Raw genomic sequence first — 26,794 nt, forward strand, 5'->3', positions numbered from 1 at the left:
CAAATGAGACACTATTTCCTAGTAATAAGTGTCCTACGGACGCCCGGACCCTCATTACTGCCACACAGGCACCGGTCTTTTCAATTGTTGCATCAAGGTCAACAAAGTCATGAGAAGGTCTGCAATGCTCTGCTGATTTTTGACAATTACAACGACCAAAGCAAACGATATCGTGAAGATCAAGCCTGCAGAAAGTATAGGTCCTACACACATACAGTATATATATATACACATGTATGCTATTGTACTCCTGTATAACTGATACTAAACAACCCCTCCCTGTGGATACAATTGCTTCACACAATATGGAAGATTGAAGAGTTATAAACAGCATTGAGTCAGTTGTAACAACTACTGGATTTAAAATATCAAACAGGAAATTTACTTCAAAATGCAGCTAGTTGTGTCATCAGTGTGTAGCAAGTACTCTTGTGCCAGATCGTCCAGTCACATTTTTGTGAGAGAGATATTAAGTTGTATTTCTTTGAGAAGAGGGTTGAAATCTCTGTGTTTCCATGGAAACAAGCATCTCCCAGGACTTGTTAGCAGTGATGTGCTGAAGAAAGGATCAATTCAACCAACTACTATTCAGAGATGCTGTATGTCGAGTTCTGATGAGGGATGCTCAGAGTCTAACTTGGTAGGAGAACCTTCACTTTAAGATACTTTAATATAAATCATATCTATATATCAACTGAACACGGTTCATGTTAAATGAAATTGCCTGCCCGGTTCACTTAATTAAATTCCTGCCTCTGAACAGTTGGGAATTTCTCGGAACTGTGACTGCAGGCAGCTGCATTAAATGAATGCATCACTCGGGTGTCATGTAACTTTGAATCCTTCCTCTCTGTATATAAGACTTTTAAACCTTACACTGGAAGTATTTTGGAATTTAAGCTTCAAACTAAGGTAGCTGTTTTCAATGCTCTTTGAAGGTCTCAAAACTGCTGTGGACCTGACCATGGATCTATACACGAAATAGCTGACACAAATAGAAATAGCTATACATGAAATAACTATACACGAAATAGCTCCATGACCTGACTCATTGATGGAATAACTTCAACCAACGTTGTCTTTATGTTGTTGTTCTGAATCAATTAATCTGTTTGTTATAGGTGTACAGTATCTGTATAAGTCTATGACAATATGATGGCAGACTACATAGCAACCAATAATGTTCCTGTGAAACACTGAAAGCAAACAGTTTAATAGTTGGTCACAGCTGAACAGATTATAGTTGTTCATGTCCCAGAAGAAATGCAATGTTTGTTAGACTCTCAGAAATGTTTAACACAAGCTTGAATTGGCAGTAAACCTGCACAAACTTTTACAAATTTCTGCAATTTTGTGACCCTGCCTATACATGGGAGTCTCAAAGTAATTTACATACTATAGGCCAATTTACTTGGTATCACTTTAAACAGTTCTGTTGCGGTAGTGTGACTTTATGCAGTAACAAGCCATGAAAACATATTTGGGGTGTAGGCTTTGATTATTACCGGCTAGCAAACTTTCTAGTATTAGGCTGATTGGTTAGTATGTTAGCTTTGTATTCTAGGCTTTGTATTTTAGGAGTGTAGGCTCAGTGGTTGACGCCGGTGCCTTCCAATCATAAGGTCCCGAGTTCGAGTCACTCCAAGATTAATGCATGTCGTCCAGTTACAGAGTTGTTAACAATTGCCAATTTATAATCATGGACGTTAAATAGAAATTCAGAACCTGACTTCGGTCAGCTTGCGGCTTTAAAAAGCCAATGAGGCTTCTTCGCGAGTTCCTGCTCGTAGGAGGATCTAAAATACATATACATACACCCTTACATACATTCTTGAATTTGTAGCACTATCTATTGTAGGCTATTTAGCACCTGGTGCTAAAGTTAGACTAATTAGGCTGACCTACAAACAGACAAGGCCTAAACAGGGAATAATTTATCCGGTGTTCCATAGGCCCATGCTATGCAATAAGGGAAAATTGCAGTGTAAGTGCAAAATGAACAAACTATAATATTAAAGTAAGATTCACTGGCACATTTCTTTCAGTTAAGAAGTGTTACAAGTTCTCATTAAACACACTGTCTGCAACTTGCAACTAGCAATATCAAAATATGTGGTAACCATGGTAACTGATCTCAAAAGCCAAATGCCAATTTCAATTTAGTGATATATGTCAAAATCAGTCCCAGGGCTGATATGATTCATGTTTGGTATGGCAATACCCAGCTGTGTGACAGTGGCTTAATTATATATTGAAGGCTTTCAAACTGAAATGTCAAAGGTCAAACAAAGCCCAGAAAGTGACTTTTTGATATGAATACAATGAGGTTATGTTGCATATAGACAATGTAGATGTACTTACAATGTAGAATCAGCTAGGTCAAAGTTTAAAGAGGTAAAAGGACCAGTGAAGAGATAATTTGAATGAGGTGCATGAACTTTAAACATGCTATTATGTAGCCTGTAATCAACTGCTTACAAACCCATTGTTTGAAGAGGCACAAGGACATTCCAGTGAAGAGATAATTTGAATGAGGTGCATGAACTTTAAACATGCTATTATGTAGCCTGTAATCAACTGCTTACAAACCCATTGTTTGAAGAGGTACAAGGACGTTCCAGAGAAGAGATAATTTGAATGAGGTGCATGAACTTTGAACATGCCATTATGTAGCCTGTAATCAACTGCTTACAAACCCATTGTTTGAAGAGGCACAAGGACGTTCCAGAGAAGAGATAATTTGAATGAGGTGCATGAACTTTAAACATGCTATTATGTAGCCTGTAATCAACTGCTTACAAACCCATTGTTTGAAGAGGTACAAGGACGTTCCAGAGAAGAGATAATTTGAATGAGGTGCATGAACTTTGAACATGCCATTATGTAGCCTGTAATCAACTGCTTACAAACCCATTGTTTGAAGAGGCACAAGGACGTTCCAGAGAAGAGATAATTTGAATGAGGTGCATGAACTTTAAACATGCTATTATGTAGCCTGTAATCAACTGCTTACAAACCCATTGTTTGAAGAGGTACAAGGACGTTCCAGAGAAGAGATAATTTGAATGAGGTGCATGAACTTTGAACATGCCATTATGTAGCCTGTAATCAACTGCTTACAAACCCATTGTTTGAAGAGGTACAAGGACGTTCCAGAGAAGAGATAATTTGAATGAGGTGCATGAACTTTAAACATGCTATTATGTAGCCTGTAATCAACTGCTTACAAACCCATTGTTTGAAGAGGTACAAGGACGTTCCAGTGAAGAGATAATTTGAATGAGGTGCATGACCTTTAAACATGCCATTATGTAGCCTGTAATCAACTGCTTACAAACCCAGTGTTTGAAGAGGTACAAGGACGTTCCAGTGAAGAGATAATTTGAATGAGGTGCATGACCTTTAAACATGCTATTATGTAGCCTGTAATCAACTGCTTACAAACCCATTGTTTGAAGAGGTACAAGGGCGTTCCAGAAAAGAGATAATTTGAATGAGGTGCATGACCTTTAAACATGCTATTATGTAGCCTGTAATCAACTGCTTACAAACCCATTGTTTGAAGAGGTACAAGGACGTTCCAGAGAAGAGATAATTTGAATGAGGTGCATGACCTTTAAACATGCTATTATGTAGCCTGTAATCAATTGCTTACAAACCCATTGTTTGAAGAGGTACAAGGACGTTCCAGTGAAGACATTATTTGAATGAGGTGCATGAACTTTAAACATGCTATTATGTAGCCTGTAATCAACTGCTTACAAACCCATTGTTTGAAGAGGTACAAGGACGTTCCAGTGAAGACATTATTTGAATGAGGTGCATGAACTTTAAACATGCTATTATGTAGCCTGTAATCAACTGCTTACAAACTCAGTGTTTGTGAAGCGATAAGGAGAGTCCATGGATTGCACTCTTCTCTATTTCGTTCTTGTTTGTTTGCTCAAGATATTTTTCTGGCTAAATCCTTGCTTACCATTGGAACCTAAACCTCTAATTTCATTTCATTTCTTCAAAACAGCTATCGTACCCTCTGACAAGAGGTGAGACCGTCTCGTATCTACAGACCACTCTGGATATACAAAATCCGGAGAAATTACTGAGCAGAGATAGAGCAGAATTTCTTCAAAGACTGATACAACAGGTGAAACAGAAGACGCCTTTCACCAGCATGACATTCCTATCCTCCCAAGAGGGTCCTCACCTCCCCTCCCTGAGTCAGTGCAAAGATGCGATGATGTTGGCTCAAGGAGGGAACTGCATGGTCATCAACACATTTGTGAAAGCGGTCCTAGAAAACCTCGGTTTCAAGACGCACCAGATTCCCGGCAGTGCCTATCGTTGGCGGGATCCTTTAAGGGATCACCACCTTGCAGTGGTCGTTAGGGATCTCACCCAGACAGGATCCACACATCTGGTAGATATTGGAAACCAGTTCCATCTTTGTGCTCCTGTCTCACTGGATTTTAGAAGAGCTTCTTCCACTTATAAGAACAGAAATATTTTGTACAAGTATTTTCAGGTCAGTAACGGTATCATACAGTTTTGCCAGGAAATACAACAACCTGGAACCAAACCTGGAAACTCTCAACTAATATATTATGAAGATGACAAATGGTGGGAAGTATTGATAACTTTACGAACAATGGAAGAAAAGAATCTCTCAGACGCCTTAAAATTAAACATTGATGTTCTCGAAGCTCAGAAAGTTACCGGCGTTTTTAACGACTTACTACTAGTGGGATATTATAAAGATCTGTGGGTTAACATGAAGCTGAAGAAGTGTATGACAATGACTTCTGATGGCAGGGTTGAGATCACAAAGATTGCAGATAACGATCACCTTACTGAAATGGTATTAAAATATTTCCCTCAATTCTCACTTGAACAAATTCGGAATACCATTAACAACATCGATAATAGTAGCACATAAAGAGAAACCATGCTAATCAAATAATACCTGAAATGGATATAATTCCAACAGACAGAATGTGACAATGTCAAAATTGCTTGTCTTAACTCCTAAATATGGTCGTTTGAAGGTGACTGTTACCAAATGAAGCAATCCTTGTTTCAAGGAAATATTGAACATTCCCCGTTTTTTGTTTTCGACTTTGGCATATTTAGTTCACTTTCCTTTGGTAAATGTTGATTGTCCCTATTATTTTCCTTGTTTAGATTGAGTTGTGAATGTTTTTCTTATAAGAATCCTAGCTTCTTTCGTCAAGTAATGGTTACATTTATTGGACTGAAAGAAAGGCATGTGTTGTGAGGTCTGTGCATTCTATGCAAGGAATGTACATCGAAAGTTTAATTGATTATGTAAACCTTAGGAATGTGTGAATACATTTATACAACATACGTAGTTAAGTTTAATTGTGTAAACCTTAGGAATAATACATTTCTACAATGTACATAGGTTACGTTTAATTGATTGTGTAAACCTTACGAATAATACATTTATACAACGTACGTAGTTAAGTTTAATTGATTGTGTAAACCTTACGAATAATACATTTATGATACAAAATACGTAGTTAAGTTTAATTGATTGTGTAAACCTTAGGGATAAAACATTTTACAACATACTTGGTTAAGTTTAAATGATTGTGTAAACCTTAGGAATAATACACTTATACAATGTACGTATTTAAGTGTAATTGATTGTGTAAACCTTAGGAATAATACAATTATACAACGTACGTAGTTAAGTTTAACTGATTGTGCACACCTAGGAATGTGTTAATACAAATTAAGTGTAACATAATCGCTACGCCGTGCAAGCTCCTCTTTGGCAGTACAGCTTTCATTGAGTTAGTTCTATTCACTCCGCCAAACAAGAAGGGTGTCTCTCTTCACTACACATGTTGCCTATCTTTTCATTATCTGTCAACGCCGTTCTACTTTGCCAAATTTTACATTGCCATTCTGTTCTGCCTGTGCCTGCTTCCACATGGATTTTACATGCAATGAATACATCTATGCAGTTTTATCTCTCTCTCGCTTATTGAACTTACATTCCGTCAATCCGTTTACCTGGAGGATGTTATAGTTCATTTGGATGTTCTCGAGTTGGACCAATTTCAAACCACGCTCTTCCGAAAACCAAACTAGCCGCGCCAACTCTCTCAGCTACTTCACTCTATTGCAAGCGATCGAAATGAATGTGTGTTAATGTAATGTATCTTTTGATTATAGTTCAACAACAGAACAAATTCTCCTTTCTCCTCTATTCTTTTATGTTTGTGACTGTCGGTTAATCTCAAGTGGTTGAATCCCTCCTATAGATAGCTAGCAGTCTCGTAACACATGTTCCAACCATTCACAATGATGTAAAATCTCCAACTACAGTATTCATAAGTGATTCTGTGCATAACGAAAAGGGGGGGGGGGACCCGTAAGATATTATCATTAAATGTCTCATCTTATGTTCTTGTTTATTTCTCAATGTACCACCAGTGTTGTTCATGGATGACGTATGTCATTCAATGACCGCAAATAACAGTGATAGTTGCTCAAAAAATTTGGAAAGCATTTTGAACCAGAAAGCCAGCAGGCTTAGTGAGCCTAGTTAAGACCTAGCCTGATAGTTTATACTGTATATGGAATCACCTAATGGATAAAGTACTGTAACTACTAACTGATGCAAATCTGTCCTTAAATAAGTACCAGAACATAAGACAAGAGTTCCAGATAACTTGATCATTGCAAAGGTATTACTCTTCCGCAATGATTGATTGGTTGATGACTAATAACAGTCATTAGTGGAAGTGGGGGAAATCCCTCTCAGCCACTTAATAGAGGAAAGGTCAAATCCTGACACAGAAAAGCCATTCATCATAGATGTGGCTGAGTTGAAAGCTTACAAGGTTTCCAGACTTTGACCTCTGCTGACTTCAAATAACCTTTAATTAGCATCATATTTGGGCAAATATTTGGACGATATTTGTCACTAAATGTACTTGTTGAAATAGTAAGCAGCGATTAGGGCAACTGTTATGGGATAAGGTCATATGTTCTGTTTCAAAATGAATCCCTGAGGACTTTAATATTGAGAATTCAGAACAGTTTTAAGATATTGTGCAGTAATTTCTGGCTAAACTTACATACAAATGACATCTTAAACGGGCGTCTTAAACCTGTAACAATGAAGCATGGTGAGAGCATGGATGTATACCAAGATAGTGAAAGCAATGAAATATTACCCTGACATTGGTTTAAACTTTCAGGAATTACTAATTAGGTTCTTAAAAGTGCAAATCATGCTCAATTTCATAATAATAATATCATTTAAGGTCTGACAAAGTATGTGCGTTTCTGTACACCATGTCCTTGTACAAAATGTCATACTGAAACCCAAAGCTTATAACTGACCACTCCCTAACTAAGAAGAAAGGTTTTCAGGGAATTGTTTCTGCTAGCCTTTAAACAACCATTGACTTGTAGCAAATTAGAAGTCTAAACTTGAAATAAAAATTATCCAGCAACAGTGCTTTTAAGGTTTCTACACTTGCCCTTGCTGACTTCAAATGACCCTTGACCTTCACCATGAATAACTGGGCTCTTTTATTCATTATAGGAAATTTGTATGCCAATGTGACGTCTGATGAAACTGAAATCTTATGCTGTCATGTTTAAAATTTCCAGAGTGTAACCTCTACTGAACCCAAATGACCTGTACCCTCCACCAACAAGCAATAGATTTGGGTTAGGGTAAAGGTAACACAACTAATGCATATAGTACAGGCAAGTTAACACAGTTTTAATGATATTATTAGCAAGAACAAAAAAGTAATCACAGTTAGTTCACATGGCGTACGCAATGCCTAGCAAATTTACCATCCATCAACACTATAGTTGAAAAGGCTGTTGTTTTTCGCAGGCCATTCGGCTTGGTCCTGACGAAAGTTTTTCTGTATATTAATTCAAGTTTATACATCATAGTAGCTAGGTCAATACACACCAATCTTCTTAATTTTGGTGTAAATCTAATTATGACCAAACTTGGCAATGATAATCAGCCAATAGTGGGTAAAAAGATAGGGGATGGTAATAATAGGTCAGAGGTCATATGAAGGAAGGTTTTAGCAGGCAAAGGGAGGAATGCTAAAAACATATGTGTCGAGGAATGCTACAAACATGTGTCTCAGCTACAAGATTTTGTTCAGCAAACTTGATTAAAGCAGTTTAGTCATGTGTGAAGTGAATTAATTATATCTATCATATGAAACAATGCTCTTCTTTTCTTACCAAGGAGCAATTTTTCAATTATCATATACATTTATTTTCTCCCCCTTATAACTGTTACTGGAGGACTATTTTAATAAGCTTTTGAGGGAGATCTCTAATTCCCGTCTTCGCCAGCCTCTGTGTACTTTGACCATTATGGCTTAATAGGTTGTTACTTCTTATCACTACTAAGTAAACAAGATCTACTTATCATGAATTTATTACAATATATATTAGTTTATTACATTAAAAGTAACCGGTACCAAGGACAAAGGACTGTTCTCTTAGATACATTCAAAGATTACTTCTGTGCTTCCAACATACATTTCTCATACCTGAATGTAGGCCTAGCCTACAGTAGTACATGTACTGCGGCAATTACATCATCTTTGTTATTTTTCTTTTCTTTTCTTTATCCCTAAAAAGCCAGCACCTTAACTTACAGTCAACTTAAGCTGGTTAGTCCGTTTATAGCCGCGTGGTACCACAAATAGGTGCCTTGTTATTTAACTGTCACACTTGGTAAAGACTCTTTCAGTTCTGAATATTTGAATTGTGTCAATATGTAAACACCAAAGTCTGTAGTTTATAAAACAAATATTCTCTGTTGTGTATGACACAGTGTAGGTAAGGCCAAGACCATGCTCCCGCTCCCAGTGCAACTGGAGGGGGTCAAAAGTCACCCATATCACAGCACTACACAATAGTTCTTCAGGGCAATGTTTATTCAGGGAGTTGTTCCATAACAACTCCCTGGTTTATTGCACCACTTGTTGTTCATATTATCATGTATTGGACAGTAACTTAGCTAACAGCTGCCACAGTAGCTGCCCATCATGGACTTCACACCTCTAGTCTGATTGAAAGTTAACCCTATTTATCCAAGGTCAAGACAGAACAAAAAATTACAGTGAAGCAATTCAGCCTGAACTATAACTCATTTCACAGCACCTTGACCGTTCCACCCTGCAGGGTGAGGATACTCCAGTGCTGCTGAATGCTATCCATGGATGGATGACCGATTAGATGGCCATTCAATATTAACACACAGTGAAGAGGCATAAAGAACAGGTCACCACAGAATAGCAACCTGTGTGTGTCTCTCCTAGTCATATATTACTGAGTATAGTGACCGGTTCTTATTATCAATACACTCCTTTGTTGGAAGTCATATGGTTTTTACATATATGTACCATTGACAGACCAGAGTGCAAGAGGCCAGGCCAGAGTGCAAACCTTCTTATACAGGATTTTATGGAAACTATAGAGAAATTACTGCTGAAGGAATACAGTCAAAATGGCAAACTTGAGCTTACTTTCAACTGCGTACAGATTATTTTCAAAAACTCGGATTAATTTAGGCAGCAGTGCACTGTTTCTGCCTCGCTCACTCTCCAACATGGTGAGACTTTCATTGGCTCTTATTCATTTCATTTAGAGTTTTGCTTTTTTGGAAACTATTAATAGCTTAAGACAGTTTGGAATACTAACAATTGTAAGTATTCCAAACTGTCTTCCAATCTCATCTTTCTCTGTCGTGACAGTGTAGGTAAGGCCAGGACCATGCTCCCACCCGCATGTAATATGTTTAAATCTCCCAGGGCAACAAGAGGGGATCAAAGCTAGGTCACCCATATCACAGTACTACACAATAGTACTTCAGTGCAATGTTTATTGCACAACTTGTTGTTCATATTATCATGTATTGGTCTGTAACTTAGCTAACAGCTACCACAGTTAGCTATGTTAACTAAGGGAAGTGTATTGTAGCTTGTTTGTCAGACAATCTTTGCACAACTGGAAAATGTTAACAACTACCTGAAAAAAATATATTAAAGCTGACAAGATGTTTCAAGCAAGACTACCTAGGCTAAGATACTGCTAAGATACTACAAATTTCATTGTAGTGTTGAAGTAAGTACTATTGAAGCAAACTACAAACTTTAATGTAGTGTTGAAGTACTATTGAAGCAAACTACACACTTTCCTTGTAGTGCTGAAGTAAACTCTATTGAAGCAAACTACAAACTTTAATGTAGTGTTGAAGTAAGTACTATTAAAGCAAACTACAAACTTTCATTGTAGTGTTGAAGTAATTACTACCGAAGCAAAATACAAACTTTAATGTAGTGTTGAAGTACTATTGAAGCAAACTACAAACTTTCATTGTACTGTAGTGTTGAAGTAATTTATATTCAACTTGCACAAAAAGCATCAGTTTACTTTTATGGTATCTTTACTACTTCAAAAGATGATGTTTATAATATGAATACTCTCTCATTATTTGGTGTTGCCCATCATGGACAGAACAAAAAATTACAGTGAAGCAATTCAAACTTTATTCTCTGTCACTGTGCATCTAGGACTTAACATTAATGATGTAATAAATAAATCAATCAATAAATAAATCAATTCAAAAACAGATGGTTATATTACTTTATAATTGTGAGTCTATGAGAGAATTAATTCACTAGACAGCCTAACTGGCAAAATACTTGGCAAAAATATATGTACAATCTTTACAGTTTTGAAATATACCTAATAGCCAAATCCCATATATATATATATATATATATATATATATATATATATATATATATATATGTCTTTACACTTTTAAACCAGTAAGTCAAAAAGTTCTTATATCATGAAATAGGTTATAGCAACTTTGTGATTCCAATTAAAAGCTATCATGTTTGAAAACAATATAATAATAGGCTATCATGCTTCCGGTATTTATGTACTGTAGCTATGCAAACCACATGTGTACTTTTCTTATTTTATGAATTGTAAAACTACAGTGAATGCTCTTTGTTTTAATGTTGCAAAGACCTCTTGAAAATCTGAGCCAACGTTTTGTGTTGCAATCATGATGCAATCCTGATGAATCCTGACATTTGGTAACCCTATCTTACAAATTTTTGACCCATCAGAACAGGAAAAAAAAAAATCATGAACAATAGTCATACCCCCTATAATCATGGTATTTCACACACCGTCTCCTGCCTTTCCCCATCTCCCTGCCCCCTGGCTTCTCCCTGCCCCCCTTGCTTCCCCCTCCCCAGGTTAACTAACCACTGACCTAGCTTTGTAAGGCAAATGATCATCTCTATATTACAAAGCAAACTAGCACATCTGACAAACGTAAAACGGGCATAAACACTTTCATCGAGAGATATTTCATTCATAATAAAAGTTTCTTTCTGGTTTCTTAATTGTTCTTTACAGGCCGTGACCTATCCTCTCACAAAACATGAAGCCCTCTCTTTCCTGGAAGTCAAATTGGAAATACCAAACCCTGAAAAGTTGGCAACAGAAGACCGGCAACTATTTCTGAATACTTTTGTGGAGCAAATGAAATACAAGCTACCATTCACCAATATACCAGAGTTTACATCAGAAGGGAACATAAATGTCTTAAGCATACATGAGTTCAAGAAGGCAGTAGTGACCATGAAAGGAACAAGTTGCATAGGTCTAAATGCCTTTGCACAAGCTGTACTCAACCACTTCAACTTTAGAAGCTTAGGTGTTTGGTCCAGTGTGTATCGGTGGAGAAACTATATCGAAGACAACCACCTGGCAATCTTAGTCCACGACTTGACCCATCCCGGAAGCAAGCACTTGATTGACGTTGGCAGCCGTTATTTCTTGAGTCCGATATGTTTCAATTTCACTAGAGTCTCGCCGACTTACACAATCAGAAATATACCGTACAAATTCTTTAATGCCAGTCCAGGCGTGATCCATTTTTGCACAAAGGTAAAACAGCCAAAGACGTCTCCTGGGGAAGCCCGTCTTATTTACTATGAGGACGAGGATTGCTGGGAAGTACTCACAGTTTTCAGGACCACAAAATTATCACATTTTCCTGATATTCTAAAAGGCTACCATGAAGTCGTATCCAATCCTGACCTTTTGTCCAAAGCATTTCAGTTGTTTTTATTGGTGGGATACCCAAACAGACTGATGGTGAACATTACACAGAGCCGATGTACAACAATCACCGAAGATGGACACAAAGATGTGACAATGATTGAAACCAAAGAACATTTCATGGAGACTGTCTTCAAGTATTTCCCACAATATACTGAGGAAGAGATTAATAACGCTGCCAAACGTTACTTTAGATAACACGATGAACTGAAGCTAAAGATCAACCTCACACATAGCTATGGTCTATTAGTATATGTTCTCCAAGTAAATGTTTAATGTTGATATAGTCGTTATAATTCTCCAAATTTTTAACTACAGCAACTTCTGAAACTTGGCATGGTATGCATTCAGTCATGGGCATCAATTTTCTGCTCAAAGTGAGGGAAGTGGGTGGGGGGAACAGGGAGTCTGACTGACGTGCTTGTGGATGGATCCACGTGCAGGTGAGCACAATTACGATCCAAATGGAATTTTTTCTGCCCCACATCAAAAGGCTTTCAAAGTTCCCCACAGCATGTTGATGCTAGGCCTATAACTGTACATTACAATGCAAACCTAACCAGATCAGCACAAGTATAGGTAGCCGTGTCTATCTCAGTCACAACTTATTCAAACCAGAGAGGGGTGGGGTAACCGCCCCCTCCCCCCACCCCTCATCCAACAAACAGAATAAGCTAACACTTTTGAGATCAGTCTAACCAGTTTGATAAACAGCTGCTCCCTGGTCTAACAAAACAAAGATAAAAAATGGTTGAGGTTATTGGAAAGATGCTCTCATGTAAGCTAGGCCAAGTAAGCATGGTTTTCCTGTACAGTTGGTATTAATTACCCCTCTCTGTGAATGAGTGTGTAATTGAAATATCAAGGAAACAAAGAGTTGAAATGTTCGTAACAGTAGCTGTAGCTGTAATGTGTTTTAAATTTAGCACTCTGTGCAATATAGCCAAGATAACTAACAAACACCAATTATATTGTAGGCATATCAAGGCATCTTTTACCCTAATAATTGCAACCACCCCCCCCCCCCCCACATTAAAAAGGTTGTAATACCAGGGCAATTGAAACCTTTTTTGCAATCTTGGAGTAAATAATCTAATAAATAATATGTTATGCTAATGCATCACAAATCTTTGTCCATTCTTTATCTTCATCCTCTCCCATTGTCCTCTTAATGTTTTTATGTGGTCTGATGAAATCAGTTGATTCCTGGTATGTATAGATCACAATGACCCCAGCCTAAGGCTCATGACCAGCCTGGACTATAACTCATTTCACAGCACCTTGACCTTTCCACCCAGTGTGAGGATACTCCAGTGCTGCTGAATAATAGCACACTGGCAGGACGCTGTCCATGGATGGATGACTGATTAGTTGGCAATTCAATAATGCACTTAGTACAGGCTTTAGTACAGGCCTAAGTACAGGCCTTAGTACAGAATAGCAATCTGTGTGTGTCTCTCCTAGTCATATATTACTGAGTACAGTACCAGTATTATTATCAATACATTCCTTTGTTGGAAGTCATTTGTTGTTTACATGTTTTGACAGACCAGAGTGCAAGAGGCCAGGCTAGAGTGCAAACCTTCTTATACAGGATTTGATGGATATTATAGAGAAATTACTGTTGAAGAAATATAGTCAAAATGGCAAACTTGAGCTTACTTTCAACTGCGTACAGATTATTTTCAAAAACTCGGAACAATTTAGGCAGCAGTGCACTGTTTCTGCCTCGCTCACTCTCCAACATGGTGAGACTTTCATTGGCTCTTGAAACATGTATTTCATTTCGGTTTGTTTTTTGGAAGCTATTGCAAGTATTCCAAACTGTCTTCCGATCTCAAGAAGGCCATTTAGGCTATGCAGCTAGGTCAGGACAGAGCCCATAGCCTACTGTGACATCATATAGGCTCCGGTGGCTTGAAATTGTCAGGTTTGGGCAGAGCTGTTCAAGGATAACTCAAGGCAGGAACTATTTACTTATTTAGTTTAATAATTTAAATAATATATAGAATTTAATAAATTATTTAAATAGTTTAATATAAATATGTGGTAGATTGTTAAAATGGGGATGGCTATAATTCTAATATATGTAAGTGCTATACCTTTTGTAAGTCTAGCCTGTTGGACTTTATTTGTCATGCTTTGATGAATAAAGCAAAACGTTACCAAAGTGGACCCAGGGGAGAGGGATGGCCCTTCCTACGTTCCCCTTCTGAAACTTTTTGGGTACGTACGAATTAGCTGCAAACTCAAAACAAGGTGCATAGTGCAACACTTCGCCACACCTGACATGAGGGTGGGGGTGGATATTTCTCACTTTTTTTTATTGAAAGATTGAAAAGACTAATCTATACCATCTGGCAGCAACATTTGGAGGGAATGAGGGAGACATTTCAGTACTACTTGTATTAATACAAAACATTATCACCAATTACTCTAATGACAATTGAGAATACAATGTTGACAAGGTAATTTTATTAATAAACTGCAAGTATGCATGAAATTGGTTCAAAAGATTCAATCATCTCACTTCTTTATCTTCTTCTGACAGGCAAATGAGACCTACCCACTGTCGAAAACAGAAGCCGTTTCGTATCTTGAGCAAACCTTGAAGATCACAAAATGGGAGAGCCTTTTGAGGGAAAATCCCCTATCCTTTCTTGGGTTCATGTTGAGTCAAATAAAGTTATGTGCACCTTACACTAATCTAACATTTTTCTCTAAGGATGGTATCAAAAACCCAACTTTGGAAGAGGGTAAACATTTCATGTTTACTAAACAAGGTGGAAATTGCTTCATAATTAACCCTTTCATAGAGGCAGTGTTAAGGCGCTTAGGACTACAGACGTACTGCGTACCTGCCAGCATATTTCATTGGGGGAGCGTTCGCTTCTTTGGTCACGTCGGGATCGTCGTCCGAAACCTCACCCAGACGGATCAACTTTACGTTCTGGATCCTGGTAATCCCTATCTGACCACTGAAGCTGTCCCCATCGACTTTGACCGTTCTTCGCCTTCCTACGGCACACCAATCTTCTGCTACAAGTGCTTTATGGTAAGCCCGGGCTTTGTGCATATGTGCAAGAGAGTTGACCTTTCCGATATAACCAAACTGACTGACCGCTGTCATTTCTTTGTCGAAGATGATCAATACTGGAAAGTATTATTCACTTACAACATATTTGAACCTCAAAGTGCTCCATATTTTGTCAAAGTGAATCAGACATTTTGCGATGATGCCAGTGTATTTCCAGAAGTACACAATGATTTACTGCTGCTGGGATACCCAGACGGTGTGATGGTCAATATAACAAGACAACAGTGTCTCACTGTAGATAAGTATGGGAAAACGCACGTAACCAAGATCACGGACACATCTCAACTACTTACCACAATCAGGCGGTATTTTCCTCAATATTCAGTAGAAAGAATAGAAATGGCAATGAAAAACCTTGAAAATAAAAATTGACCAACCATAATATTACGTACATTTTTAATTTCTATTTTGATATAATCTTTATATGCTGTGAGTGGAGGCATAGGCAGCGATCAGGTTTGGAATCGACTTTAAGAGTTACCTGAAGAAATATCCACTATACATCAATATAAGAGTCACACTGTCAATAATCTCCCTGAAGGAGTGTCAAGTCATGGGACAAACTAAACGTGTTCAGTTCCCTCCACCTGGCTTCGGAATTCAGGCTTTCAACCGGCTATAAAATACAACTGGAGTTTGCTGTTTGCTAGTAGAAAAAAGAGCACTTGCATCTTGCTGCTGGCAGTAGAATGTGAACATCAATATCAATGGAATTCAGAACTTGATTTTTAGCATGTCAATTATTCAAGCACTTGAAGCAAGTGGCTTTACAAACTCCCTCTAGTATATACACATTGCATGTTTTTCCCAGTGGGCCTCATAAATAGGGTTTTGATTCCTTCTAGTGGGCCACAGACAATGTGCAGCCCGCCCATTACCCACCCGTGTATCAGATCTTACAAATAATGCAGAACAACTTTGTTAGTTAACTTTCCTGCAACATTGGGTATTTTGTTGAAAACTTCCAAGAGCTTACAAATACTGTCGCTGTGAAAGAGACTCCAAGAACATTTTTAAATGGAGCTGTCCAAGCTTGACATCTTTAGACTGTCTCCTTTGTTCGCAGAGAGAGACAGACAGACAGAGAGACATACAGACAGACAGAGAGACAGACAGGCAACTATTGCTGGGACGTCTGTAACAGTTATTAGTTGGGTTACCTTCAGTGGCGTCACCAGACTTTTCAGTCTGGGGGGGCACAGGGGGGGCACCAGCATTTGATGGGGGGGCACTTAGGTGGATACGGATCAACGTGCTGGGGAGGGGTCTAAGGGGAGGGGGTGCCCCTCCAGGCGCGGCGGAACGGGAAAATTATTGGGGGGGGACTAATGTGTAGAGACTATCTAAGCGGAGCGCCACCATCGGTTGGCGCGGAGCGTACAAGAAAATTTTGGGTTTTTCAAACCCCCAGATGGCCGGAAACGACACTTCCCGAGTGTTTTATGCTGCGAATACCTAGCCCTAAAATATGGGTCTCAAGCCTGCAATTTCTCAGATTGCAAGCCCCCCGGTTCCGCCGCCGCTGCCCCCCCCCTCCCCTTTGGAAAATTTTCGCATACGGAGGATGGGCTAGATGCAAAATGCTGCCACATTTGATGCTAAATTCGATCTGAAGATATCTCCAGAAATTGCTCTTTTTGAGGTAATGATTTTAACAAGGCGCAGAATTTTGCAAAGGATATGAACCACATGCTGTCGATATTATGCCTAACCCTATCAATAGAAGCTACATTTGTTGAATTAATGTGTGCATGACCCCGACTCCTTTCTTGTCCTTCTCGTTTTCGCACATTATCTATTAAGATGTAACAGGTTCCAGCATCGTTATTGGCTCCTATCAGGGATCTCACCATGCAATCCAAAGTTTGATCACACATTGAGTATGGCTCAGTATGCAGGTGTGAACATTCGCCATTTGTTCCTACAAGCATCTGACCTCAAATGACCTCTGCACCCCTTACACAACAGGGTTAATATATGGGTCCACAAATATAGGCAAGTATGGTGCCTGCGGACCCTCACATTCTCACATTTCGTCAGCTCCTAACCTGTCAACCTCAGACCAAGGCAACATATTGCAGTACCCTCCCTTGTATATATATGGACTTGTATATCCGCTGGTATGGCGTGAGCACTGACACATTCAATGTAAATATCGACACCTGTTGTGATGGCGCGGGTTACGACTTCGATACCCGACGTTCAAGGATAAACTTGTTAATTTTTTCGCAGCTCATTTGAAGAAAATACGAATTACTGTGCTTCTTTGTCCTTATGTAAAACCAACTCAGATGATGGGAGTTGAATATAACAAAATATATATATATTTTTTTACCAACCCAAATCTCAGATGGGGGGGCACCCGGGGGGGCACTAGGTTTTCCAGGGGGGCACGTGCCCCCCCTGGCCCCCCCTTGGCGACGCCACTGGTTACCTTGTGCACCCACAATGCTCAAACTCTCAACACTTGTGTTCTTGTTAACGAGTCATATTAAAGGACTACTCTTTGTGTGAAGGGTAACTTTGTTTTCCCAAATTATATTCTTATGGATTGGTGTACTGTATAAATCTCATGTTAACTCGGAGTTTATCAGACAGTTATAATAAAATTTGCACAGGTCTGGTTAATGGGAATACGAATATGACTACGCAAATCTGAACTGCAAGTGAGCAACCGCTCCCAACTACTGCTGCCCCCCCCCCCGCACCCCACCCACCTAAATTCACAAGAATGTACTTGCAATAAACATTACCAGCTTATGTAAAATGAAAGACACCTTAAGGAGACGCTATCTCATTTCTGGTGTTAGTCTGTAGTAATGCCTCAACCTGGGAACCATGGACTTTAGGGACAAATTAAAGGGGTTTGGGGATTTTATGTGAGGGTGGGGGGTTGGATTGGGGGAAGGAGGGATTGTGTGTGAAAGTGGCCACAAGTTTTCACCATTATAACAGTGAACACAAAATTTGTTTGAGAGAGAACCATGGACTGCTTCTCAAGCTTGAGTAAATTATAATTTAGGATTTGTGGTGAAAGTGAAAGACTTCCTTTAGTCAATATAGAAACCAGCCTGTTAGACAATATTCTTGGTTTATTTGGCAAGCTATTGGAGTCGATTAAAGCACAATAAAGATGTTGATGTCTCTGACTCCTGGTTAGGAGAGGAGTCGTTCACTAAGTTCTTACCTTCTTGAGTCTTCCCATGTCTTGCATGTAAAACGCGATGTAGAACAAACACATGAAACAATTAGCAAAGTCAAACTGAAGAGAGAAAGAGAAATAAAACAAGTTAGAGATATAAACAAGAGCCCCATGGGCACTATGATTCCTTGCTTAGTGGAATATTAAAGTGCTGTATGTCAACATCCAATATCATAATATTTATACCCACATGTACCAGCTATTAACCAACAACTGTATTCCAAGTTTGGATACAATTAGATTTTAAGGTGGAGTTATCACAATTTTAAAATTTGACCACTCCCCAAAAAATTTGGTCTGATAAAATTTTGCGCCCAAACAAAAGTGGCTCAAAAATATATTTGACCCAAAATTTTGAACCCCCAAAATGTGGGCCCAAATGGTCCTAAAAATATTGGGCACCACAGATTTGGGTCAAAAGAATGTATCCCAAGATTTGAGGTGGAAATGAAAACTTGGGCCTCTTTTGAGGAAAAGATAAAGGAAAAGCAAGAAAACAGAACAAAAACACAGAAACTTACCACAACCAACTTCAGGATAAGGCTGTTTTCATAATCGGATTGCAGCCGATGGTTTTCTGTACAGGATTGAGAGAGTAAAGACTAAAATTCAGAAAATTCAACAGAGGTTTCGTAATAATCTCCTTCAAACATATAATACATTCTAATTCACAAAGGAAACCCCTCAGTCTAAGAGATCAACAGTTCTACTTATAATTTTCATGTTTTATCTTCAATTTTTCATACTGTAATGGATTTTACTTTTACTAGATGTAAATTAAATTACTATGTTACATTTCATAATACAATTCTTATACACCACAATCCTCCAAAATTACTTCACTTTGAAACAAAGGTATGAAAACTCTTCATAATCACATTCATTAATCTCAATATTATGCACAAAATCAAGATATGACCTAAATGAGTTAACTTTCTGGTGTCTTTGGACTTGCTTTTCTCTAAATCACCCTCATTACCAACTCTTCACATGTGACCATAATGGATGTGTGGCACCTTAATTACTGGGCCATCATAATAATATGTAATTAAGAGAATATCTTATGATAAAAGACAGGCCATCTATAGAAAAGGATGGTAATTTTACAACAAATACTGATTTTATTGCTTATAGTATTCATTCATCTAGTCGGACAGGGTCATTTCATAATGATCTCTGGAAACTTAAAAGCAACTGGTCATGCTTTATAATAATATACCACTTCTCATTTAATAACCATCTACAAAACTAAACAAATATAAAACTTCAGTTTTATTACCTCTTTTTTCAAACATTTATGAGATATGCTTTTCTTTTTTGTTGTGCATCCCTCTCCCTAATCAATATATAACAAAGGTTACCATGACAACCAATTTTCATAAAGAAACATTTTGTAAGGAAAGTTATATGATTTCCAGTATAAATCCCTTGTGCTATTGCATTTAAAAAATAAATATAATTGCAGTAAAATGACAAAGCTATGTGATCACTGCATGAACTTAAAATGATATGATATAAAGGGTGTAGCAAACAAAATGGCTGACTACTGCATGGCAACGAAGCAGACATTCAAACCACAGCAAACAACACAAAACAAAAGAAGAAGATTGGTTTTGCATGCAGTGAGCTTGGCTGATAAAATCTAATATGCAGATTTACTATGTAGTATGTGAGTAAGAGCGATTTAAAACATGTGATGCCTGTTGTATGAAATGTGTCAAGAAGTAAGAAGAGCTGTGATAAATTAATTGAAGCAATACATAATTATAAATGACAAACGAAGCACTTTAAGAAAATTATTGTTCACACAAATAACTTGTATAAGGATAGTAACTTGCAAGAGCATTTACTTTCTTCTTTGATTCCTAACGAGGGTGGGAGAGGGGTGACAGGTGGGTGGGTGGCAGGGGAGGGGTCTGGATGGTGGGGATTAAACAGCAAGACTGATGTAAAATATTTGAAATTTAACCTGAGAACTACCAGAATACATTTTGAATCTTCAGAATTAATGGTAAATTTTCTGAAACTTAAGAGAATTTATAAAAAGAATACATACAACAGGACACCTTAAATAACTCTCTCCAAACTTAGAATGATAAAACTTTGTGCCATAACAATACTTAGACACCAGGCATGCAAACTAAAAGTAGACATGGACTTAGACATTCCACATGAATCATAAAATATTAATTTATAGATATGCACATTCAATACTGACACTTAACTGAAGTTTTGCTATCAATCAGCCTCACTAGTTTGTGAAAGGTTTTATTCATCAATTCTGTACTTAATATTTAATCCAACCCTATGATGAATACCCTATCAGTGGCGTAGGAAGTTACTTTTGAGTGGGGGGGCTGAAGACTGATGGCCGGCCTGGGGGAGGGGTCTAAGGGGAGGGGGTGTCCCCCTCCCCTTTGGATTTTTTTTGCATTTCCAGGTGGCCTCAGATGCAATTTGGTGCAATATAGCACACTTCAACACCCACTCCATTTTGTAAACTTAATTTTGTATTTTCACCTGGCCTTAGATGCAATTTGGTGCTCCAAATGAGATTTTTTTCTCATTTGGAAATGAAAAAGGGGTTTTTTGACTTGCGAAGTGGGGGGGCGGAATGATACTTCCGCCCCTCCACATTTTTCACTGGGGGGCTGGCGCCCCCCCCAGCCCCCCCGGTTCCTACGCCCTTGTACCCTATTAACTACCAACTACGCTAGTTTAAAGAAAACTGCTTTTTGACATTTTTCACTCACAGAGTAGTTTTACTCGATGAGTCATTTATTTATATCTAATTTGATATTTTGGAATAATTTGGTGAATTAGAACCTGTGAGCAATTTCTACACAAACAAATTTCAAATCTAGAAACTAGATTTCTGTCTGTAATATTAATCCTTTTAAGCCTTGAACAAATGGGATGCCGTTAGATAAACTTTCAAGATACAGAAGGTTTTTCAACTTTTTGATCCATCTCATTTTTCAGGTTTTCCCTTATTATACAGTATACACCTCCTACATACAGTTCCAATTGTAGGGTCACAAAGTTTTACTTTAAGCTGAACAATTTCAGATCCTGAACTCTGTTGAAACCTGATAACTATTGTAAAATTTGAGAATGGAAAATTGAGTTAAAACAAAAGTTTCACAACATACCTTACTTATTCCTAAACCACAAATTTATGATTCGAGCAAAAATTCATTCACAGATATTTTGAATCGTTCCGTCTCAATTTCAAATTTAGAAAAATTGTCTCACATCCAGGTTACCTTTAAATTCTTGACAGTTATTAATTTGCATATCAATTGATGTTATTCATTCGATCCTATTGGACAATTAACAAGAAGATAATAGAATCAGATGCTTTATGGCAAAGCAAAACCATTCTATCAAACACACACACCAACATACCCTAACACTGCTGCTCTCACTGGCTTGTGTATATCTCTCAGCCTGTGAAAAATATAATTGGCAAGTTTTCTTGGTTTTCATTGGAAATACTTTGAATTTCTTATTTTGCAAAACTTCAGTTGCAGGAAAGGGAGGTGCACTACTGCTAAAATAAAATGTGATATTTCATGAAATTCCTCCTTAAAGTTGACTGCCCTGAAAAATAATTTCTAAGAAAAGTCACTCAAAGATTGAGCCTGGGTGTGATAACCAAACAACTTTAACTGATCCACTCTCCGCCGCAGTCCCATTTCATCGAGACTGTGATCGTGATGATGTTACGTCTTATGTGTATCGCGAGTCCCTTGGAAAGAGAATACATCTACACATGATCATTAGCCACAAGACAGAGTAGCTGACAACAGAGTGGAAAGGGAGTATATACTACAGATGGTCTTAATAGCCAAAAGACTGAGCTGCTTGAACCCCCCTTAAAGGTACAGTCTACATCATTTTAATATCTAGTGTCTGTGGTATCTTTCTTTGAAGCACAGACTTGTGAACTTGTGACATGTCCTTTAATAACATTTTTCTGACGACTGATCAAATCCACCTAGAAAAGTTAAAAATCTCCTAGCCTCACCAGATATCCCAAAATCTGAAAAGAAATCGACAATTTTGAAGGAAAGAATGGTCACAATGGGATCAATCAATTCTTGTCTTTGATTTTCTTGATACTTCCAATGCTTTTCTTCTCATTCAAAACTCTATTCTTATATTTTGATCCCACAGATGGCTACAAAATAATTTGGCAGTTTAGAATCCATAGGAAGAAATGTTTGGAAAACTTTCTAGTAATTTTATCCTGATGAAATACTGCCTCTAATATAGCTTTGTAGTAAAAAAAACCCATCTTTTCTATCCAAAATTGTTGTTTTCTGTTTCAATTTTCAATTCAGCAGACAATGATATGTGAGTGAGCTTTTAGCGTGTGATTTTGCAGACACTTACCCCAGTCATTGAGATGAGCCGCTACTTTACGATAAAAGGAATTCATGACAATGATGACAATGGCATAGACGGAGCTTGGAAGGAGCATCACCATTCGGCCAAGAGACGATTCGATATCAAATCGAGTCTTGAGCCAATCTTCAAACCAAAAGCTTGCAAGCATGACAAAAAACGCAACAACGAGGAATACCAAGATAATCGGCCAGGAGACTCCGAACATCTTCAGTTGACGGGTGGACTTCGGGGAAGATGGCTCCCTCCGCTGCGTGACAGGGTTGATGGTGATCTGTCCGACAAACTCGGGTCTGGCTTCCTCAAACTTGACTGCGCCGTAGGTGCCCCAGTTGAAGGCCATGGCGTTGCAGTGTCGTTTCCACATCTCCAGAAAGACTGTGGTCCATATGAGGTTGAAAATGGCAAAAAAGGCATACATGTATCCCAGACGATAAATGAATGTATCCACCAGGAAGTAGACCAGACCAATGGTGGCAGGCAGTATCAGTCCAACGGTGTAAAAACCCAGGAACGAGAAGTAGATAGCCACGGCCTCACCAAAATACTTACGGATTGCCTCTGTAAACAAAAAAATAGAACACAATCTTTATAACTTCAAAAGGACAATACTGCATGACCCATACAAAGGCATGACATCATTGAATAGGTAAGAAACTTCAACATTAGAATAAACAAATGACTTTATGCATGACACACACAAAAGCATCGTTGCATAGGTAAGAAACTTTCCACATTAGGATAAACAATGACTTTATGCATGACCCATATATAGGCATCATTGTATAGGTAAGAAACTGTCCACATTAGAATAAACAAATGACATTATGCATGACACATACAAAGGCATGACATCATTGTATAGGTAAGAAACTTTACACATTAGAATACACAAATGACTTTATGCATGACCCATACAAAGGCATGACATCATTGTATATGTAAGAAACTTCCACATTGGCATAAACGACTTTATGCATGACCCATACAAAGATATCATTGTATAGGAAAGAAACTTTACACATTAGAATACACAAATGACTTTATGCATGACCCATGCAAATGCATCATTGTATCTAGGTAAGAAACTTTACACAAAGACATGACATGCCTAATTACAACTGATAATGGTAATAATATCATTAAGAAGCCTTCCTAGACTCTCTTGTTTCAGGCACAACTTACAACTGGCCATTACGTATTAAATGATAGGTGATGAGAAATTTGAAGCCTACTGTATGTTGTGGATTTGTGTCTGCCTGTAGCCACAGCTGGATGCAAAGGAAACTTCTGATAGAAGGAAGACTTGCCTGGCATCACACTTATATCGGTATACTCATCGTTATGCTATAGTTTGTAAACAATTTTCCATTTCTTTCAAAGAACTCAAGACTCACCAATAGGCTGGGTGGCAAAGGAACCAAGGTTGGAATACCATCCTCTAATCAGGTTTTTGAGTTCATCCTCTTCGTGTAAGGGATACACCTCCTCAATGATCTTCTTACTAAGGCATCTCGGAACTGACAAAACATGAAACACAAAATAACGCTGAAGTTAGTTAAGGGTAAGACAGTATAATCACCACTGTTCTAGTGCTCTGAAACTTGATTGTGTTTGCAATATATATACATATATGTTTATTTATAATATGGAATCAGGACCAAGTCTTGCTACTTAAGGTTTCAATCACTACAGTGACCTTCAGGCAAGAGATTCCCTAAAACCTGAAAAACTCTCTTTCTAACAACCTCACGGCTTTCTCCGTCCTTGGTTCAGTTCTATGTCTGCATTTGGACACACAATTGCTTCCTTTGTTGAGTGTGTTTTCTTTCTGCGAGTGAGCGGTGCTAATCGCAAGTTTTTCTTCTAGGCACAAGTTGCACTACGCAGCAATCTTTTTGTTGGTGCTGGTGTTTTTCAAGATTGACCATGTTATTGAGAAATCTTGCTTGTTCTCTTTGAGGTCCCAGACAAACTTACATAATTCAGTTTCATTTGTGCAGATTTTGTTGCAGACAGATTTGGTGTTTGCCACCAGGAAATCCATCTAAGTGATGAAAATGCAACAAACCAGGGACAGACTGACAGTGATCTGAGCCCTCAGGCAAACATGGTCATTGTGCCTTACTTTCACCAGTGGCATACCAGTACCAAGAAAGTGAGGTCATGCAGTCCACACTCCCCCCCCCCTCCCTCCTATGACAAAATGTAAAGATTAAGCCAACTTCTGAATGCAGCCAATCTTACGTGGGTTAGTCCCTCAATAGTGGTACACAAGCCTAGTAAAATAACAGATTCCATAAGGAGGCTATGGAGACTATAGTGGCCCCCCATTGCTCTGGTTTCTCGGGCACTGTTGATTTACTGACCGGTCAGTCCACCCCTGTGAACAACTATTAAAGTACATCAGTACCACTCCTTAGTATGCTAGAAACACAGTAAATGGTCAGGTAACCTAGGATCAAATGATGACACTTTACTTTGTGTCTCCTTTAAAGCATCATTTTCACAATGTAGCCCACATATCATGTGTCAATTGAGCAATTGCATATTATCTTGGGATAATATGAAAATTACTGCAAGCAATAAACTTTTAGGAACATTCAAGAAGGTGTGACCTTTAAACTCAATTTGAAATAAGCTCTCATTTGAAATTCTCTAAATAACTTATTCCATGCTGTATTCCACATAAATGCCTCTTCCTTGGCACTGCAATACATAATTCATCATCATGTTTTTACAAATATCTCAGCCACTAGTTATTTCACAACCAAATACCATAATCAAGCAATTGCATATTAAATCTACACACAAAAACTCACAAAACCATTTATAGCACCGTACTGCACAATTAATACTAAAATAAAGACAAATACTTTCTAAATATGCATCTGATATTTTGTCAAAAGATTGACATAAATTTCCAAAAATTTGTTTAATTTCCCTTTAAAATAATTTAAAGTAGAAAATATTATTACAATGCAATTATCAAGTCAAAAGATAGTGTAAAACAATGAGACAAGCCCCCCACTTATAATACTAAATGGTTCTACTGCAGTGAGATGTCATCAATTGTTACGTCTGATTATGTAATACACTTTTACAGCGTGTCCTTACCATACATTGCTCAAAACCTGCTGGTTTCTATTTCATACACACAGCATCATATAGATTTACAGACAGTGTTGCTTGTGAGCATACATTACATTGATACCGGATATGGACTGAGAATACAACTGATCTGCTTCAGTCATCAATATATACCGAAATATGCTAGAGAGACAAATATGCAAATCAGTCTCTCATATGTAACTGTGGGGGCTTCTTTTTTTTTTATAATCTCAAAGCAACAATAAAAATATAAATTTTACATGCAACCTTGTTGCTGCATGAATTGCCCCAGGACATTTGCAGCCTGGGCACTTTCTATCTTGTACAAATGTAAATATTTCAACAAAACGGAACCAGCTGGTGAAGGTATAAATCCAAGCGTGAAGTATCTAAATATGACCATTAAAAGACTCACTGATTCTTTGTTCTTTGTAAAGGCTGATATCGGTTCCTGGGATCTGTTCTGCCTCTTGGCTGCGTATGTGCATGAGGTGGTAGTAAATGATGCGTTGCTTCTCATTGCTCGTCAGGAAGCTTGTAGCTTTAACAGGAGAAATGGTGACAGTTGGAGACAATAAATATATGGACCATACATTCTCATTAACTACTGAAGGGAGATTAAATACAAAATAAAAGCAAATAAATACTTGTAAAATGACAACAGAATCAAAATGTTTTGCTTTTGCAGTCAAGCGATCATAGACACACAGTTAACTCTAACATGCACTTAGTAGTTATGTGCAGAGTTATCACTGGTTTAAATGAGATGTATAAGGTTCATCAAAAAGAAAGGTTTGATCAATTTGGAT

General features: G+C 38.0%; 4 protein-coding genes across 6 annotated transcripts in view; 3 read left to right on the plus strand and 1 right to left on the minus strand.

Moving 5' to 3' along the window:
* The window catches only part of LOC139958882 (anoctamin-10-like), a 59,434-nt gene that overhangs the window by 26,437 nt on the left and 6,203 nt on the right, over positions 1 to 26,794 (minus strand). For all 3 annotated transcript variants that reach the window (XM_071956305.1, XM_071956314.1, XM_071956296.1), the window contains 5 exons: positions 26,401 to 26,526; positions 24,272 to 24,394; positions 22,863 to 23,435; positions 18,986 to 19,041; positions 18,450 to 18,524 (listed from right to left, as the gene is read on the minus strand). In XM_071956305.1, the coding sequence (XP_071812406.1) occupies positions 18,450 to 18,524; positions 18,986 to 19,041; positions 22,863 to 23,435; positions 24,272 to 24,394; positions 26,401 to 26,526 (953 nt within the window). The remainder of the gene's footprint in view (positions 1 to 18,449; positions 18,525 to 18,985; positions 19,042 to 22,862; positions 23,436 to 24,271; positions 24,395 to 26,400; positions 26,527 to 26,794) is intronic.
* Positions 148 to 6,134, plus strand: LOC139958898 (uncharacterized). Its single transcript, XM_071956327.1, has 2 exons — positions 148 to 640; positions 4,022 to 6,134. Exons 1-2 carry the CDS (start codon positions 392 to 394, stop codon positions 4,931 to 4,933), a joined length of 1,161 nt encoding a protein of 386 aa, XP_071812428.1. The 5' UTR covers positions 148 to 391; the 3' UTR covers positions 4,934 to 6,134.
* On the plus strand, positions 9,013 to 12,580 carry LOC139958911 (uncharacterized). Its single transcript, XM_071956352.1, has 2 exons — positions 9,013 to 9,631; positions 11,458 to 12,580. The coding sequence occupies exons 1-2, from the start codon at positions 9,527 to 9,529 to the stop codon at positions 12,361 to 12,363; spliced, it is 1,011 nt and encodes a 336-aa protein (XP_071812453.1). The 5' UTR covers positions 9,013 to 9,526; the 3' UTR covers positions 12,364 to 12,580.
* LOC139958902 (uncharacterized) lies at positions 13,682 to 16,395 on the plus strand. Its single transcript, XM_071956340.1, has 2 exons — positions 13,682 to 13,913; positions 14,717 to 16,395. The coding sequence occupies exons 1-2, from the start codon at positions 13,809 to 13,811 to the stop codon at positions 15,632 to 15,634; spliced, it is 1,023 nt and encodes a 340-aa protein (XP_071812441.1). The 5' UTR covers positions 13,682 to 13,808; the 3' UTR covers positions 15,635 to 16,395.

The sequence above is a fragment of the Apostichopus japonicus genome, chromosome 3 (genome assembly GCF_037975245.1).
Source record: "Apostichopus japonicus isolate 1M-3 chromosome 3, ASM3797524v1, whole genome shotgun sequence".
In the NCBI taxonomy this organism is placed as follows: domain Eukaryota; kingdom Metazoa; phylum Echinodermata; class Holothuroidea; order Aspidochirotida; family Stichopodidae; genus Apostichopus; species Apostichopus japonicus.